The following is a 19,914-nucleotide window of genomic DNA, read 5'->3' on the forward strand; positions in this document are numbered from 1 at the left end:
ATTGGGGAGCCATTGAAAAGAGACACAATGCTGCCATCTGCTGGCCATAGTTAGTGGGTGTTTTTGGATGTTCCCACCCCATTCACAAACCAGCGCTGCACAAGACGTTGCACTGCCTATTGAGAACCCCCTCACCCACGTAATTGACGTCAATTGATGTTATTGGTGGTAAAAGAGTTAAAGGGATAGCAACGTGAAAAAACAACTTTTTGGAGCTTTAAGCCATGTTAAAATGCTAATTCCTCACCAAAAACATCACAGAGGTGGTGTTTTCCTCCATTTGCCCCTCTATGAGAAATTCTAGGTCATTCTGCTCTCCAAGCAACAGCCCCTCCCAACCTGAGAAAACGAGCTGTTGGCACTGTTTGACGTCATTAGGAGCGGATCCACTGCGGACTAAACGCACGCCCACTTTCTCTGAGACCTCCATGGGATAGTGACAAAAGTAGCTTTTATCAGTAAACATTCTGTCCAAATGAATTTGAAACAATCAATTATCCTTCACATCTGGAATGCCAAAGTGCAATGACAATTGGCCGTCTTAAAATCCTAGAAAAGGTTCTGGCCGACACTATTGTGAAAACCACATGTAAAATCTCTGCACTGCTGAATCTAACCGAAGGGATAGTGTAGTAGTTAGCGCGATTGCCCTGTAAGCTCCCCTCCTCCTCCACGATTTATTGCGGCAAGGAGCCGTTTTGTTTCAAATGTTTATTGAAGAATTGATGGCTTGTGTTGCGCGGCAATTCAGTGGTGTTTTCAGAGAGCAGGCTGTAGCCAGCTCGCGGGAGAGGCGCGGTTTTACTGAATCGGGCATTTTACTTCTGTGTTAGAACCCCCCCCTCAGCAAAACCTAATATTTAACAAAAAAAGTACATCGACATGGTGTAAAGGTAGGATTTAATCATTATATGCCGAAAGTTAACAGTGGAAGGGCTTAAAATACCGTGGTGTAATCCCTTTAATATGTATTAATAATTGTAGGGCTGTGTTTGACAAAATCAAATCATCGATATTGAATCGATTTTCCTTTTTGATACTGATATTGATTCATAAACCCATGAGTTGATTATTTTAATCTCTTTTTCCCATAAATTCAAGAAAATAACTTTTTGAAAGGTAATTTATTTTTGTATCTTACTGTTTTCTTGAAATTTACTGTTCACATGAATTTAAAAGTATTTTCTTACATTTATCAGAATCTTTTTACTTCATGTTTACAATTAAAGTAATTTCTGGACTACAAGGCGCACCTGACTATAAGCCGCGTTAGCTAAATTTGGAGAATACTACACATATAAGCCGCGCCCGACTGTAAGCCGCAAGTGTTTTTAATGTTACCGCACCGGGTTCCCGCTACTTTATCTTCTATAATGAGGGTGCAAATTGTCTCGCTCTTGTTCTGTCTCTCCTACAGTATTTGGGCTCACTTGGATTGTTTTGCTCTGCCTGACGCTCTTGTGCTTCCTTTATAATGCGCCCCCTTGTGATCTGATGGATGAGCCGCACCTTTGTATTAGCCCAGGGTCGAATGCAAGTGAAAAAAGTAGCCGCTTGTAGTCCAGAAATTACTGTATTGAATTTGAATTATGAAAATATTTGTATCTCATCTTTAATGATGTCAATGTTTGTGTAGCACTTAAGTGATTATAACGTGTGTTACTTTCATTAATAAACCAAATTATTAAACCAGTTACTGCCTCCGCAAAATTTAATTGAATGTTTGTGGAATTTGATAATTTCTTTAATATTTAAGAAGAATTAATGTTCCATAATTAACCAATATCGGATTGAAGTGAATAAAAAAAAAAAAAATGAATCGAACTGAACTCTTGTGAATTGAAAACAAATCAAATGAGAAAATTTTAATCAATACGCAGCCCTAATTAATTGTTTCCATGATCCACTCTTGAGTTGTTTTTGTATGTTTTTTTTTCCCCTGTCAATTGGCTCTTCCTACGTTTTGTTTCATTTCCCCTTGTCGGCCCAGGGAGGAGTCGAACAAGGAGGCGTGCACCTTGGAGCAACTGGCAATCTGCTCCAAGTCATTCGACCCGCGGCCACACCCGGAGGCCGCCAGATCATTCCCATGTCTTTGCTCTTGCTGTTTGTTCTGCTGCATTGTCACGCTCCCTTTTTGGATTCTGCTCCTAGCTGGATGCTTTTTCGTCCTTTTTGTTTCTACCAAGAATTTCTGTTGTTTTTCTAGTAATCCTCTTTGCACTACTCCTTTAAGTCGCTGTTTGTTTGAAATATGTACTTCTCTAGTGCTTTATGTATATCAAATATTTTCTTTGGACTTTGTAAATGACTATTTTTCCCCACTCGTCCGAAACGTTTTCGTTTGGTAGCATCTTATATTACTCATTTTCTTATTTTGTATTAACATAATATATCTACTCTTGAGTAGAACTTTATTTTGGGAAAATATTTTAACCAACCTTTTCTACACTATGTGTCTGCTTTAGGGTTCTTCTAATTGTTACAACTGCACTCCATTAAGTGAAGGGCCGTGAATTAGAAACTTACCCGTTATGATTAACTGAGATTTGAAAGTACATGTTCACATTCCTATCAAACACTTTATAACAAATGGAGGCAACCCGCAGTTTGCTTTCATTCTGCTGTGAGGCCGTACCAATTAAAGACATTTCAAACCGTCTACCCATGTGATAGCTGTTCTTTGTGGGGCTCCCTTGAAGCAGTGCATTGTTACAGACTGGAAGGGCTTTACTGTTAAACACATAAAAGACTTGACTGATGGAGAAAATAGGACATAAACAAAAGAGTCCTCTTTTGGGGGATTCAAAAAGCAATTTCAATTCAACTTCATTCCATTGGGTCCTGGTTGAAAAACTTGCAGTGTGATATATTTTGTAAATTAAATCGTCTGGCGTTAAATGAAAATGAGTTCAACCTAAAAAAAGCAATTTGAACAAATTATGCACTCAAGTGCTATATGAACCATAACATATTATGATACGCTCAAACCAACTGTACTGTGATAAACTCATAGTGCCAACCATGACATAGTGACTATAATATTAAGTCTCCCACACTTGTAAAAACGCCACATTTCTTTGATGAATGCATTCTGCACCCGTGCCAGAAATATGAAATGAAATATTTGTCTTGCGCTCTCCCTCAGCACTTCATAACCATCGCCATCATCTCTCCTCTTCCTTCATCTGTTTACCGAAAGGCCTGTGAGTTCGGTTGACTTCAGTTATGAAGGATGCATGCTGGGTAAATATTATCGCAGTCTCTTTGAGAGGAACTAAAGAGATGTGTGTACCCCCCCAGGCACTTTGACGCATGATATTTTCAGACTGGTTTTCAGGCTTACTCAAGGTAGGAGCTCACATTTGGGGGGCACGAAAACACATATTGCCACTCACGCACATGCAGACGCATACAATCAAGTCATTTTCTTATCAACAATCTATTTTTGAGAATCAGCATTTTTTTGCGGTTGCTAGCTGAAGAAAAATAAAAAGTACATCCTCTATTATTGGATTTCCACCGAGCGTCCATCCACGCTAGGCGTGATGAAAATGTGTGCTTCCTATTCTGCATGGCCGGATAGCCACTGACCTGTAGCACTCGGCACTAGGCAGCAGAGATGTGTCGACAACAGTCTAAATTCATGACTTTGTTTATTGCTGATATGAATTAAGCAACACGACAGAAAGACAGACAGCTCATTAACAGACAGACTGAAATGAAAAAAAGTGTCTGGATGAAAGTGGTTCTTGTCCCGTTAGCAGGCGCTCTAATTAAGTTGTGCCGTGCTCAGATGTTAGCTTAATTTAATTTCATGCCCACAAATATGGTGATTTAAACCCAAAAATAATGACTGTGATTTTGTTTCCAGTTTGCCTTTAGTGGAAGGGTTCAAATGGAGCATAACAATTCAAGTGAATTACAGCAGAGATGCTTATATCACTCATCTGTTCTTCACAATTTTTTCTGATATGTTTATGGTACCTTGAGAGAAAAGTGAAAAGTCACTAATGAGAATGTGCGGCATAATAAATACTGTACCATTAATTTATGATATGAGGTGTAGCAAACAGTCCAAGGATTGGTGTCACAAAAGATATATTCTATTCTGTCCCCTTTCCGTGTTGGCCAGAATTTTAAACAGCAAATCTACAAAGACAGGACTTCATTCAATGAGATGATAGATGTGGCGCGCCTGCTCACAATGTCCTGAACGCCTGACAGTTCCTGGTGGATGAGAAGAATATCATCGTGCTGGAGCAACTTCACTAGCAACCCAACCTGGCCCTGAGTGATTTTTTATTTTTTTTTAACTTACCAAGCTCAAAGGGGCCATCAAGGGGATCGGTTCTGAAGATGTGGATAACATTAAACTGGTCGTGAAAACGGAGCTGGGGATGATCCCAGAAGAATCCTTCCAGGACTGCATAAGGCGTGCTGGAAACGGCTGTGAAAGTGCGTTTTACGTACTCCAGGAGTGGAAAACTTCTACGGGCCCGATTTCCCGCCCAGTGCAAGTCTAGCACAACTGTGCACGGGTGGAGTTTTCTTTCTTTTATGTAGGTAGAAGTGCACACACCTGGGAATGGGTAGTTGCATCGTGGTGGAAGTTAAAACGGCCGACATGCAGCCAATGAAAGTGGCTCCTTTCATTCACTTTAAAATCAGTTTGCTGAACTCAATTCAAATCAAGATCGAAGAATGCGTTCGGTGCACAATGCTGCCATATTCATGAATAAAATACGACGGCATCCACCATACAAGTCCGTGGAGCTCAGAATCGTTCTGCCTTTGCATTAATGAAATCCACCAAAATTGCATAACACCATCTGCGCCACAACTTAGACCTGCTTTTAGCTGGTCTAAAGATTAGTCTACTCTATGCCAACAAATTCTAAGGTGCGCTGAAACACCTTCAGTCTGCTGGTAGGCCCAGCATGGTGCAGAACAGTCTGCCAAATTCTTTTAACTAAGCTTGCCCCGGCACAAATTAAGACGTCCAAATGCCGTATATGAAAATAGATCCTGTACATCTTATGTGACGCCAGTCCTGGAACTTTTCTGACACACCTCATATGGCATCTTCAGAACCGATCCCCTTGATGGCCCCATTGTATTTTCTTCACCCGTGTGGGTGACTGAGGACTGGTCTGTATGCATGGATATAGAGCAGAAGATTGAGGGCACTCATGTCTGCAGACACTCGTCCCTGCAAAGAGCTATTTGGTGTCTTCAGTGCACTCTCCTCTCACTCTTTCTGTCATCCACCTTCTTACTCTTCTCCTCCATTTAGAGGTTTCTCACGCCACTTTAGAATGAGAATGGAGGGCCAGTGTGAGGTAAATGGAGAAGCACGGGTCACAGCGGTAAAAGGTCACAATTATCGTCCCTCCCCTTTGTCATACTTAATTCATACGTGCTTCGCGATGCTGCGACACATTTTTAGCGGTGAGTACCTTAAAGCGCAGTGAAACTTTTATCAACAATAGTAGGGTTCTGCATTAGGCCCCGGTCAGGTTTCACTGTTTGAGGCTGGAGTGACCTAAAAGCCGGTGAAAGCCTTTAGAGTGTAACAACATGGTTTAAAGTGTTGTTTCAATCAAGTCAACTGTGTTGCACGAGACCTGGAATTGGACCTTTTCTGCTTTCCAAGAGTAAAAAAGTGACCTACATCATAGAAGGATTAAATGGTAAACAACTTATTCTGGCACTTTTGGTATTGTTAACACAGTAGAACACAACTACACAGTCAAAGTGATGATTGATACCAACATCAGATCAAAACACAATATTGGGTATTGGAAAAATATCACATTTCTCCATGCAGTTGGTCTTTAACGGCATGGTTAAGCTAAACTTGAAAATCTAGCTACAGTAGCCTGTAAAAATCTTTCCTAACCATCTCTTTGCCATTAGACCCAAGGTTCTGACATGGAAAGTGTTTCCTCCAAGCTAAAGTGACAGATGGTTGCAAGAGTGGGAGGATGAGCTGAAGAAAAGGGCACAACGATATCGTATGTCAAAGCCCAGAGGATCAGAGGACACAGCGTGCCAGGGATAAAAGTGAAGAGATTAACACCCGGCATGAGACAGAACAAATCCAATTTGACAAAAACAAACCAGTCAAAAAGAGTTATATCTGTGTCATCTCCTTATATTCGGAAAACGCACTGAAGGTCAAACTTGAACAATCCATATTACCTCTTAACTAACCATGATTACAGAGAAATCTGCATTTTTTTCTTAAATGAAAAAATAACAGCATAATTTATTTATGTTGCCATATGGCCTGATTCATTTTCACGGAGGACATCTAAAAATAAACTGTAAAACAAACATTATTTTCCCCATTAAAATAAAATACAGCACAAAGTCTGTAACTCACAACACTCACACATTGAATTTGCATTTGCTACTTAAGCACACTCAACTTTAAGCAGTGTGTTTGATTGTACTGCAGCACTCAACACTTTTAGTATAAATATTCCTAAATCTTATGGAATTATTTTATGCGACCAACTTTACTAGACACTCAGAAAATCTATTTGAGACGATGGAAATCATAAAATATATGTGAGCCCAAAAGTAAATCTAGTCTCTGGGGCCATTTTAATAAAGACCAACCGTTATAATACTAATAAAGCAAACCTTTATTACCAGGGTGTTTTATTATACTGCAGTGGCGGCCTCTATTGCAGGTCTTTCTAGATGCATTTCGATAGTGAGTTATAAAATACATCATGGCATTAACTGAAGAGTGAGGCTGAAAATTACTTATCAATACTTTTCATTCTTTCAACTCCAACAGTGCTTTTTTTTATTATTATTGTGGCCAGACAATGATGCACATCATTGACACAAAGTAGAAGGTAGCCCAAATGTAACCTCTAAATGTTCCCTGTTTGCATGTCACACCCGCATCACACTGGCACTCTAATCCACTTTAATGCTGTATAAAAATAAAATAAAAAATAAAAAAGTAGGAAGACATCCCACAGGGAGAAGGTGTTTGGAGGAAGATTTTAAACTAAAAGTGATGATTTAAACTGAACATGACAGATAGCAGCATCTCACACAGAGGTGAGGCGGAAGAGGCATCAAATAGGTGTAGAATATTTTGCCTTTAACTGCATCATGTAAAATTGGAACCACCTTTGACTCAAGCATACTGAATAGGAAATAATTTAATAAATTAACATATTGTTTTGAGAGTTTTCAAAAATGCTGAAAGGATTGCTACTGCATTCTTCACTATTTTTTTATGATTTTGATTTTGTAGACCAATCTAATACTTTTAAATAATACACACTTGTGAAACAAAGCGACATTTCTTGGATTAAAAAAAAAGGTTAAATGAAAATACAAAATATATTTATTTTAATTTAAGTCAAAACAGAAATGACATTTCATTTTGGATTTTTGTGGTTTTGAATGAAAATTATAATTTTGCCACAAACATTACGGTATTATTGCATGTGACCTGACCGACCTTGATAAATAGATCTTTGATTTATTAAAAAAATAAAAATAAATGCAGTCCGACTCCTTATAGGATTTGTATTTGAGTTCCAATGTATCTAAATGTATCTGAGCTCAACCAGTGGAACAAAATGTTGTTGGCCTTAGAGGTTTCTCTGCAATTAAAAAGTTATTTATTTTGCTATTTAAAGAAAAGTCTGAAAAACTTTGAAGTGGCTTCAAGCACAACATTTTTTCTGCGTTTCATGTTGTTTTACTCAGCAGTGTGTTCAGATTACGGTTAATCCTCAATGCGGCAGCTCGGCTGCTGACAGGCGCTCAGAGTCGTCATCATAACTCCATTTAAGCTTCGCTGAACTACTCTTGCAATTTAACATCCCGAATCAGCTACATGGCTCGAGTTTTTAGCTCTGTATTCTTCAACACAGTGCTCTGCCTTGGAATAGAAAGAACCGTTTGGTGTTCATTACCATGGTGACCTTGGGTTACTTACTTTTGCAAAAACAAGACTTTTAAGCGCCACATGACTTACTGTTGGTTTTGAGGCGTGCCGGCTCACTGTTGCGGCTTCCTGCCTGGTTGATAGCCTTGACGAAGAAGACGTAGCGCGTGCCACTCTGCAGGCCGTGCACCGTGTAGTGGTTCTGCTTGATGTTGGGCACAATCATCCAGCTGTCAGCAGAGTTGTACAAACCTGGCACATGCACAGAAAAGAACAAACTCCCTAAGCGACCATGTTACGCTAACAATGACGGTTCAGCAAGGTAGTTCTGTTTGATTTTCAACGCGGAACAGCACAACATTCTCCCTCAACTTTAACCAGACCTGTTATTTTACCCCTCAAAGCACAGTGAGTCATCAAACCGTGCAAAAGCTCGGCGAGCCCTCGGCCTCAGGTGTTATGCAACATTTATGTGCACATACTGATCCGTCCCATTACCTTTCCGTCAGGTTTAATATGCGATGCGCCCCTGCCCAGGGCTGACTTTGTTACGCTCATTATCGTGAATCTGGAACTCCATAACGACAGGAGACAGAGATACCACGGGGGGGGGGGGGGGGGAGGGTTGCAGTGTGCGCTGCAAGCCTGAGGGTGAAACAATGTGAAAGCTTGTCATGTTAAAATGTCTAGAAACGCAGGCCAAGCTCACGTGACCTCTCGTTTTCTCGTCTACCTCAGCTGAATCGATGCCATGTGGCCATAGGAATTCACTTTTCACATCTATGTTGCTCATATTTTTAACTTGGCTTTTCTTACCATGTCAATGCGCTTTTATGAGTTTGAAACATTTCAAGTTTTGTCCCTCAATACTGTAATCAAAAAGGCATCCAAAGTCAGAATTTGACTTTTTAGTTTCATAGGCTATATGTAGTCCGTCCATCCAACCACACTGTAAAAAATGTATGTGACATTAACAGCGAATTTCTGTAAAATCGTAACAACCCCCCCCCCCCCCCCCCCACTGGAAATACAAAAAAAAAGCATTGTGCAATTTACATGACTGTTTTAAAACTTTGATCCAAACAACTGTTGTAAGAACATGTTGAAAATATATTTTTTTGGGGGAGAATTCACAAATTACTGTAATTTTAACACAGATAAACTGTAAAACATTAACATTGGGATACAGTTAAAATGACATCATAGCAGTGTTAGAATAACACTTTTTGTTCCATTTGTCAGTAGATACATTTTGTTTATGCCAAAAGAAACACACATTTTACAAAGCCATATTATAGATATGAATATTTAGATATAGAGTAAAACCATGTGAATCTAAAGGTTAAACTAAATGTATTATGTTCATTTAAAATTGATATACTTTTGACATAATTATTAATTTATCAGTACACTTTTAAAAAATTATGTTGTTTTACAGAAAAAAAACTGGCAGTTGTGGTTACCAGAATAATTCTGCAAAAAAAAACAAAAAAAAAAACAATACTGTGCGAATATAAGCAACTTTACAGACCAACTTGTATATTACATATCCTAAAAATGTCATCTTTTTAAACTTGTAAATTCAACAGTCCTTTGCTGAGAACTTAACAGGGTGGCATGGCTCAGTGGTAGAACGGTTGTCTTGCAACTCTGAGGCTGTTGGTTGTTCTGTAAAGTTGTTTACATTTGCACTGTATTTTATTTTATTTTTTTTACAGAATTTCTCTGGCAATCACAACTGCCATTCCCCCCACGTAAAAAGAACATACTTTTTTTACAGTCCATCTATCCGTCCATCCATCACCACTTGTCCTCATTAGGACTGGACAATAGAGTCTACAATGCACGTTGATGGAATGTGAAAGGAAGCCGAAGTAGCTGGAGGAAATCCACGCGAGCACAGGGAGAACATGCTCACTCCACAAGATCGTATTACCTATTATCATTACCAAAACACCAGCCAAAAACTTCCAATTGACAGAATTGTACACGTTTATAATAATTTCCTTGAGCTCTTACTGTAAGTGGATAATGTCAGTGAACTATCCTGGCAGGCAGCTTGTCAACGAACACTACTCGCAACAATTCCCTTTGGATTTGCATCAACCGCCATTAACAAACAGATTCAAATGGCAAATAAAACAACAGATTTTGTTAAATCGCCTTACAGTTGCGATTAAGTTTTGTAGCGCACAGTTAAAATTACAATAACAATTCCCTTTCATCACTCTGTTCCTTAAATCTTTCCCTGCGGTGGCAATCCGGAACTCTGGGAACAATCTTCACTTCAAACCTTCTGGGACTTTATGAATTATTGAGCGGGGTGGCAACAACATACATACATAAGTAATAGCGGAGAGTCTTCTTGTAAATATAAATACTTCACAGGACGCAAATAAGGCCATTAAATGGGAGCTGCTTTAAGAATGGATGAGGGAAGGGAACTTTTAAATTGAGATTTCTTTAGATGTGACTGAGATGAAGAAATTGTGATTCTGATACAGTTTTCCCTTATTATTTGGATATGGTATAAAAGCAGTTATAGAATGGCATGCTTTCAAAAAGAAAATGTGTGGGAAGTGTGTTTGTACTGTTTGTCAAGTCTTTACACTTAATTGCACCTTTTTGCTGAATTGGTACACAGCAGTTTGTTATCACGTCTCGTGTGAACAAAAGAGCTTCCTGTCATCAGCTCCACAGCTTTGTAGAACACTGCGGCTTCAAAGTAATGCGCAGCAACAGGAAACTGGGCGATGGGAAAGAAAATAAATGTGTCCTCGACAGATGACAAGAGCGGAACACATGCTAGCTAGCTACCCTTGGAGACTATGACAACTCTTCTTTGATGACGCAACACTGAGTTCAAGGTAATATTGTGTATGTGTGGGCAACCATAGGCTTGTGCGATAATGATTGTCGCCCCAAAACTGGATTATTGCTCTGTGAAAAAAACAGCTAACTTAACACATAAGAGGGACACTAATAGCCAAGATTGAAACTCACACATTATTACCCAGAGTCAGCAGTTTGGAAATGCGATATTGTGCTATTAGATAAAGTTTCTGTCATAATGTATTTGGTTTTATCGAGGGATGGGTGAGTACGATACCGGGTATCGTAATTGGCGCTGATACCAGCCTTATTTTAAGGTATCGGTACTCCTGACGGCGGTATCGGATGCCCTCTTGTGACTGTTTTATAATCAGCAACTAGAAATGAGAAGAATAGAAAATTGCCATTACATGCAATTTTAAGGAAAATGCCATATTGGGATATATAGGTGTGTGTGTTTTTTTTAAAAATTATTTAATTGTTTTTTGGGGGGGAAATTTTATATATCAAAAGTACTAGTACTATTGGTACTTGGTATTGGTGGTATTCAAAATGGTATTGGTCTGGAAAAAAAGTGGTATAGAGCATCCATAGTTTTACTTTATACTGGGGGGGGGGGGGGGGAGTCGTCTCATTGGTCAAACTAACATGGGAAAGGCCACAATTATTTTTCACATTTTCATGACCAAATATCCATGGAATGCAGTGGTTCAGTTATTTAATAGAGGAAAACATGCTTGAGACAGTAAAAATGTTCATTCAAAAAGACACCATGTTGTTAATAAGGCAGTACTGTATGTTGTTTTCTTTGTACTATTGAATCACCCAACTATGTAAATTATGAATTTGGACAGTTCATGAGTATTCTTAAATTTAAATAGAAAATTGGTGGCTGTAGTATGGAGGCTGAAGAAGGACCATGCCGACTGGTAACAGAAAGTTAAAAACAGCCCAAGGGGTGTAAAAAAATAAGGTTCAAATGTGGGTCATATGCGGTTTTAGAACTTGATCAATTAATAAATAACTGCATGCAATTTTTATTACTCCCATCAAAGCTGTGATCTCTTTTGGTCTTGATCCAAATTATGACTGACGGTGGTCTGCACACATTTTTTTTTTTTGTGACCCAGCATTGATACAATACTTGCTGAGTGTTTTTTTTTTTTTTTTGGTGGGTGTTCCGCTTACATGACCCTGCACAGACAGTTCTAACAAGGCCACTCACTCCACCTTTTGTTCCCCCCAGGAGGACTGAGAATCAGTTGGTGCTCAAATAGAAGCGTTTAGCCGCTTTAAATGTTTACAATAGTAGAAATCTAAGTGGCATAGTAAGCCTAATGGTTTCTGTCGTTTTCAATGTCTGCTGTGAATCTCTAAGGGCTGTGCGGCAGCACTAGGCTGAATGTCTGAGTCAGATTTGAAATGTATCCTAATGTTTCAAACGGGCCAGGGCACTCCACTTTCATGGCTAGATGGAGAAAAGTCAGGGCTGCTCACGAGGAAAGAGAGAAGAGAATAAAGACATAAAAGCAGCAGATTAAAGGCCAGGGGTGCAGTTGTTGTTTGTGTGTGCGTGTATGAGTGTGCATAATTATGTAGAATAAACACGTCATCCTCCGTAAGAGGTATTTTACCCCCATTACAACCATTATCCACTCCGACTTTCACATTCGTTCTTTTTCTTCCTCCACATTGAGCCAAGCATTTGTTGAAATCTATGACGAAACAAAATGACTAACTAACATAACAATGAGTTATATTTTTTTTAAATCCTTTACCGTCAAAGTAATTTCCATGGTACATTGCACAGCATCCCAGCTTAATACTTGTAAAAGGCAATGAATGTCCGTGGTTTAATACCAGGGTTGGGAGGGTTACTTTTAAAATGTATTCCGTTACAGTTACAAGTTATCTGCAAATTTTTTTTTGTTAGTAACGTAATCCAAGTACGATAATATTAAAGTAATGTAACTTGATTACATTGGATTACTTCAATACCGAGTATGCTCATGAAGACAAAATAAAAATAAATATCATCACAATATATATTCTATACAATGTGCCACTGCTATTTGCGGGGATTGATAGGGACCCGGGCAGCCCACAAATAGCAAAAATCCTTGTGTAATTAAAAATCATGAAGGTTATAGATGGGTTGATTGATTGAAGGCCATATGTTGTTTTCGAACTGTCACTAAATGCAACCACACTTCACAGTTTAGACACAGTCATCCAATGAGGATGACGATGCGTGACATCAACTGCAAAATTACCTTTTATCCCAGTTACAAGTTTAGCCGTGTATATGTTGTGTATGATGTTTAAAAAGCGAATTGGTGGGAGGAAGATTTGTTTGTAGGCTAGCAGGCTAGCTAGCAAGAAGCTACAGCGCGTATCATGCCGCTGGACTCTCAGCTCAAACTTTTGCTCCTTCAGAAAGACGAGTAAGTTCCAGTAAATACTGGTCAGCATTTCCTCCTCCCGTCCGTGAAGCTTTGTCAAACTGCCCGCGTGTGGAGGACGCGACTAGTCAGTTCGTTCGTTCGTTCCCACCTCCCAGGCATGTAACAACAGTCCTACTCGGTGCGCTCTCTCACACTCGCACATTGTGCACATTTTACTAGTCTATGTTACTTTAATAGTCGTTTGCATTTTATGCAATCTTAAAGCTTCCTCCAATATCAGTAACATACCATTAGTAATTAGTAGTGGTCGGACAAAAAAAATATTATTGGCAGAACATTCTTTGGATAGAACTGGTGTATCCATTTAAATCATCACTACGGCTGCTCACATTGCTCCTCTTTCACAATTTGCAGCACTCATAGATCAGCTCAGTTTCTTTTTAACCACTTAGCATTGACAACAGACGGGGAGAAAATCTAGGTTACCCGAGAATAGAATAGAATAAAATATTGAGCATATGGTAAAAATACTCAGAAAAACATAAAGAGCTGAGATGTTCCACTTTCTTATATTTTCATGCTGGGGTCTGATCTGAACAGAAACATGCTCAAATCATCATCTTGAGCATATATGATTGACATTCCGGTGAATGTGTGTGTGTGTCTAAATGCGTGTGTGTGCGTCTAAATGCGTGTGTGTGCGTGTGCCTCATAACTCACTAATAAAGTTAGTCTGTCCAGTGTATATGGTGTATTGCAGCTCATAAGAGGTGACGCTGAACTCATCCTCAGATGTCCAGTGAACAGTGATGGTGTCGTGTGACGCCGTGCACAGCTCGTCTCGGATGGACGGCGGGCTCGGTGCTGCATGGGAAAGAAGTTTCAAAGTGAGTGAACGATACAGTTGCATAGCTTTAAGTCTATGAAATTATTGATTCATCTTTTACTCTTGAATATTCTTTGGCGGAGATAAATGATCACATAGTGTTAAAATGCAAAGTGCATGACGCAGTATAGTTTTACATTACTGCCAACTACCAACCTATAAACACATTGATAATCAATACATTGTCTTTCTATATCCTTGTAATGTGATGTTTTTGTATGGACACTGCATTGTGTTTCCCATTAAATAGCTTATATATCTATACTGTGGTAAATAACCCCGTTGCATCAACACAGCCAAGCAAAACCATTGAAAGAGCGACGGTAAAAGTCTCCTATAAAAGTATAATTCATTATGTGTGTCTGTATGTACAGTTACAAAATGTACCTGTTAGGTAATCAAGGCCTTCTAGAATCTTTTTCTCTCTAGAAAAGTCCAGGGCAAAGTTGTCGAAAGCTTCATTCAGATTGACATCTGGGATGAGTACCTGGGAGGAGGCTGTCGCCATGGCAACTCTGGTGTATTTAGGAGAGACAAAGAAAGGCAGCAGTAGATTGAAATTTTTTAAAATTTCGTTTGCATTAACCATCAAAGCACTAGTTGCAATCTAAAACAAAATCTGGAGCCCTGTAATACTGTCAGCAGCAGAAGCCTGTTAGGTTGCTGCAGGTTCAGCCAAATCAAACGTGAAAACTGATGACCTGTCATAAGAAGATGCAGATAATCAGTGAATGTGTTCATCATCACCTTTCAGCCACATTTCGCGCAGTCTGAAGGAAGCGGGCGTGGTCGTTTTCCTTCAAGCTCTGTTCTGCCTGTGTGATGAGGGCACTGGAGCGCTCCAGACACTGACGACAGTTTGCAATCTGCTGGGCCAATTTGCGCAGCTTCATCACCTGGAAGACAAATTCTACTTTACTTTTACTTTTATTTTAATGTTGTAACTTGTGATTTCTATAATACTTCCAAAGGCCAAGTAGCTAATTTTGTTTAGCTTCTTTGCCTCTTTTACATGTTTTTCTTCTGACGTGTTACATACAGTTTGGAATAATATTCTGCACCTCCATAACAGACTGAAGATGTCCGAGTTTGCCATCTTTGATAGACATCTACTAGGTGAAACCAAATTGTTGGAGGCAAAACAAATCCTTCTGAAGACGGTACTATAAATATTTGCATCAGAGTTGCTGACATTTGTTTCAGAGGATTATGTGCACGCTAGATAAACAAGCGAGTTCTCTACTGCTCTTAGAGACAGACATTACATGACGGGACAGGCGAGGCAGGAAAGCAGAAAGAATGCAGCCGACAGAGGTCCAGTTCACGGGTGAAAGGTGAGATGAAATGCTTGGCTTCCTCATTCTTGTGCTGACCTCTTCAATCTGTTGTGTTGCATTACAAAGCGTGTCGTAGAGTTCAGCATTCGGCACTTTTCAGTTCACAAGAACTATACCACGACTGAAACTACTTAGCAATGTTCAAAACAGTTATTATCAAACTAGTATAGTTTGGTATTACAAAGTTCAAGCTTACTATTTCAAGGGTTTCCCCAAGCGCTATATTAGCCTTGGACTTTATATTCTTTTGGCAATTTTAACACATTTGTGTGACACATTAATGTATTTGATGCACAATAACGTCACTGCAGCTAAAGCAATAATCACAAATATTCCTAATTCAATAACTGCAGCATTAACAGATAAACCTTTAAATGACCTCAACAAATGACTGATTTAAATTTCCATTTGCTTGTGAGATGTGAATTATGCAAATGAAAAACTCAAGAGGGGGAAAAAAAAACCCTCACAGGGAGGGGATTGGTTAAGAGCTTGTCATCAAACGTTCTGGGAGAATCAAAGCACTACCTAATATGCACTTCCTGTCTGTTGCTGCAAAGGCTGCTCCCGCTTTAGAAGCTGCTCTGAGCTGGCGACTTAATGGAGTTGTCAATTGGCCGTTATCTGCTCTCCACTTCGAGCATCATAATGTGCTGTCACTATAAATGACATCCAAGCAGCTTGTTGAACACACACTAACAAAACACTGCAACCGTGTTGTTTGATTGGACAATATGTCATAGGAGGTGTCAAAAGATATATGTCAAACCCAACCTACAAACTAATGGCCATATTCAATCATTTTTTTCCCAACACGCCTGGCTTGCACACTTTCAAGGTACGCCGATTCCCCTATCCAGACTTCTGACACCATGCAAGAGGCTGATGGGCAGACCACAACTTAAAAGGCGTGACTTGTTGAATTCTTGTTGAAGGGTGTCTCTATTTCCTGTAGCGTAGCGTTTTCATGAGACGTCCAAATTCCATTTGAAAAATGTCACACGAGATTAATTTGTGCAGCAGATCCGGAAGTTATACTAATCATCACTAGTGACGTGTGCACTGCTCATTTAATGAGCTACTATGAAGATGCACGTGTTTTTATCTTCTTTTTTCATAATTTCAATAAAAGTAATGGAATCGGAATACTGCGCTCTTGACTGAACATATGTTTAGAGCTGTTGTATCAATAGAAAAGTTAGTGAGCGATGATCAACGTTGCCTAGCAACTTTGCCAGTGCGTCGCACCACGCGTGAGCGATCGCTTAAATGGATTTCACAGCTGGCATAGATCACATAAAAACAAATGATTCAATCGCTTACTCACGGTGCCATTATGATGACTGCAGTTTGTGATTGGAGCTTTCAAAATCCAAGCAGATACAAATGAAATTGAAAAAAAAAATGTCAGCTGGTGCTGAATTATTTTTCACACCTTACATGTTCATCATCAAAAGGCGACAAACGTCACCATTACTTGACAAAACTGATGGTACAAAATGGAAAGGAGCAGAAAATGTGGCAAAATGAAAATGCTTTAAAACGGATAAATATAAGTGGAGATCGAGTTCAAGCACAAAATTCTTGAAAATGTCACAATTGTGTTAGGATTGATACCTACACAAGTGAACATATTATTTACTTTTACATGAACTGTGCCTAGGCATGGGCCGATTACGAATATTATGATATTAGATGGTTAACCATGGTTTTAAAAAGTCACGGTTTATACTGTCTGTCACCGGTAATGAGCTCCTCTCTTCTTCTTTTTTTTAGGGGACTTCTAAGTAGGGCACAATATTATTGGCTGCTTGCAGAGTTGAATAAACAAGCCACGTCTTTAAAGTGAATTGCCTCCAAGTAACTTTTTTTCTCTTCAGCCAAATAACCTACGAGTTATGCAGGAGGAGGGACGGAGGGAGGTATGACAGAGACAGTTATAGTTACATGGATGCCTTTGCATTGTCCTTGAAAAAATAAATAAACAAAATAACCATGGGTGTACGTACTATAGGTGCCAGTGTGTACTAGTTAACCCCAAGGACAACATGAGTAGCCAACAGGTTTGTTCTAAAAATAGCAAACCAGTGATGGGACACTGCGACATACTAAGAGAAAAATCAAACCAGAAGGACATGTTAACATTTATTTATTTATACTTAACATTGTACACCTTTTCTTTTTAGTATATTCTATATTTTGTTTAAAAATAATTAGATTGTCTTCAATGGGGAAAAAGGTTTTCTTTTCCAAATATTTTAAATAAGGACATTTTAGAGCTGTAATTTTAATATTGCAATACCATGACACAGCAATATTATTACTCATGGCTATCTTTCAGTCATAAACTAATATCGGGCCATGCCTATAACTGCGCCACGGGATGCCATGTTTTGTGCACGTGTCACTTAACACATACATTCTGTTGCAAAATTAGCTACATAAAAATGATTGAATTGAACAAAAAAGTCAAAATTAGGCATTATGCCCTGCAGTGTGAACATAGCCACACATACGGTTTATGCGCAAGAGAAGAAAACAGAAGACAATGGCGCCCAACTGAGTATTATTACAAGAATCACACCTTAAAAGTCAATTTTGCTTCATAAAGGGATTAGAATGGAAGACACGGATGCACAGGACTGACTGAAGTAGTAATTAGCCAATGTTTTAATTCATTATAACAATTCTTAATGTGACATTCCCACAAAAAAGTAACTGTGGGTAGACAATACTCAACCTCATTCATTAATAAGCAACAAAAAAGACTCCTTTTTATGTCAGCCCCTTTTTTATGACTATGCACTTCTTAAGCTCTTACAAAGATTGGGAAGTTTTACAGTTTGTCTCTCAGGGACAAGAGCATCAAAACGTTCAAAACATTAGCGGAGCGAAACTGGAACCAGACAAAGTTCTGAGGCATCAGCTCCAAACTTCTCTGACCCACTTTCCGACAACTACACCCCAAACTTTTTGTTGCTTAAGTCAATTTGTTTTCCCTCTCCTCCCACCTGTGCGCCAAAGCTCGAAAAATTCACTTGAGCACAAATTGTACACAAATATGCCCCAAAAAAAAATAAAAAATAAATAAAAAAAAAAGAATAGTTTGATTTAGTATTTTAGATTCTAAACGAGTTTTCAATACTACAATAAAAATATAGAGGGGGGGTGTGGATGAATAAAGTCACACACATCAAGACATGGGAATAAAGATTAAACCTTCTCCTTGGAGAGCAACAGAGTTCTTAAGAGGAAATGAGAGCTCTTCTGTACACACTGTGATCAATGCCTGCATAATCCTGTTATTCTGTTGCACAGATGAACACTTTCTTCACACAAACGACAGCAGACTCTATTTTTGAAGCTTGACACAATTATGTTTTGTTTACGGTCCCTGTACGACTGTCAGAACTTTAAACACTGGACTCCTTTAACAAATTACTTCTGCATTATTTCATGGCCTAAACATTACAGGGCCAAGGGTTAGATGAAACATTTTAGATGACACATTGCATTTGCAATGAATTTGTTTGAAAAGCTGCTAGCAAGAAAGTACTTTATTATACATATTATAATCACCATAAGGCAAAGTGATGTATTAAAAAGGTTGGCTGGGCAGAGAAATTACTGGGTGGTGTTAAATAAATAAAAATAGTTGTTTTTGTTGTACTTTGCAGTGGTGTGAATTGAACTACATCATAGTAAGAGGTGTTAATAATAATTTGGCATTCTCTTATACCCAAATAGAAATACAAAAATATACTGCAGGTGGCAGAATTAGAAAACTGGATTGACATGTCAATTCAGTAAGTGTTAATTATTAAAACTTCATTGCTAAATCCCCTTACATCCAATAAGCCCATTAAAGTTAACTTCACTAATGGTGGAACTACACCTTTCCTGTGAGTTTATTTCAGTTTTTCCATTTCACTACAATTCTCCTAAATCACATTCTAGTAGCTGTTATTGACTTGCGTAACTGTCTTTTGTTGCGGGCCTCTTAATTAAACCTAATAAAACATTTCACAAAGGAAGCTCTGTGATGAGACAAGATTTACAGTTTTTTGATAGAGATATTTATTTTTTGTCTCCTCTTTTCATCTAAGCAGGTCATCAGTCATCTCTATTAGTGCGCAAACCATTTTGTTTTGTTTAATCACGAAAAAAAATGAATCATTGCCTTTCCCCCTCCGGTTAGCCCAGCCTTCCACTGCCCTCCTTTTCCGACTTTGCTTGACTTCATCCATTTGTCAACATCTGTGATTACGAGAATGGTGTGAAGTGCTTTTCATTCATCTTAATATTTAACACATCACTTAGTGGTTGATGTGTATAATTATGCGTCACACTTTACCACTATCAGTGGTAAAGGTCTGAAGGCTAAACAAATAACTCAAAAAATAATTGACTTAATTGGACTAAATGACCAGCCTTAACCAGAGGTGAAAGACACCAAGGTTCTGCCATCTGCTGTCTTACTTGGAGACCCGTTACGTGATTTCAAGGTATGAAAGGTGCTTTATAAATAAA

At 38.8% G+C, this 19,914-nt stretch overlaps 1 protein-coding gene across 5 annotated transcripts in view; it reads right to left on the reverse strand.

Annotated features, from left to right (window-relative positions):
• The window catches only part of mid2 (midline 2), a 117,496-nt gene that overhangs the window by 9,825 nt on the left and 87,757 nt on the right, over positions 1-19,914 (reverse strand). For all 5 annotated transcript variants that reach the window (XM_077577837.1, XM_077577840.1, XM_077577836.1 and 2 more), the window contains 4 exons: positions 14,795-14,943; positions 14,435-14,562; positions 13,882-14,025; positions 8,015-8,176 (listed from right to left, as the gene is read on the reverse strand). In XM_077577837.1, coding sequence (XP_077433963.1) covers positions 8,015-8,176; positions 13,882-14,025; positions 14,435-14,562; positions 14,795-14,943 — 583 coding nt within the window. The remainder of the gene's footprint in view (positions 1-8,014; positions 8,177-13,881; positions 14,026-14,434; positions 14,563-14,794; positions 14,944-19,914) is intronic.

Source organism: Vanacampus margaritifer, chromosome 10 (genome assembly GCF_051991255.1).
Source record: "Vanacampus margaritifer isolate UIUO_Vmar chromosome 10, RoL_Vmar_1.0, whole genome shotgun sequence".
Lineage (NCBI taxonomy): Eukaryota > Metazoa > Chordata > Actinopteri > Syngnathiformes > Syngnathidae > Vanacampus > Vanacampus margaritifer.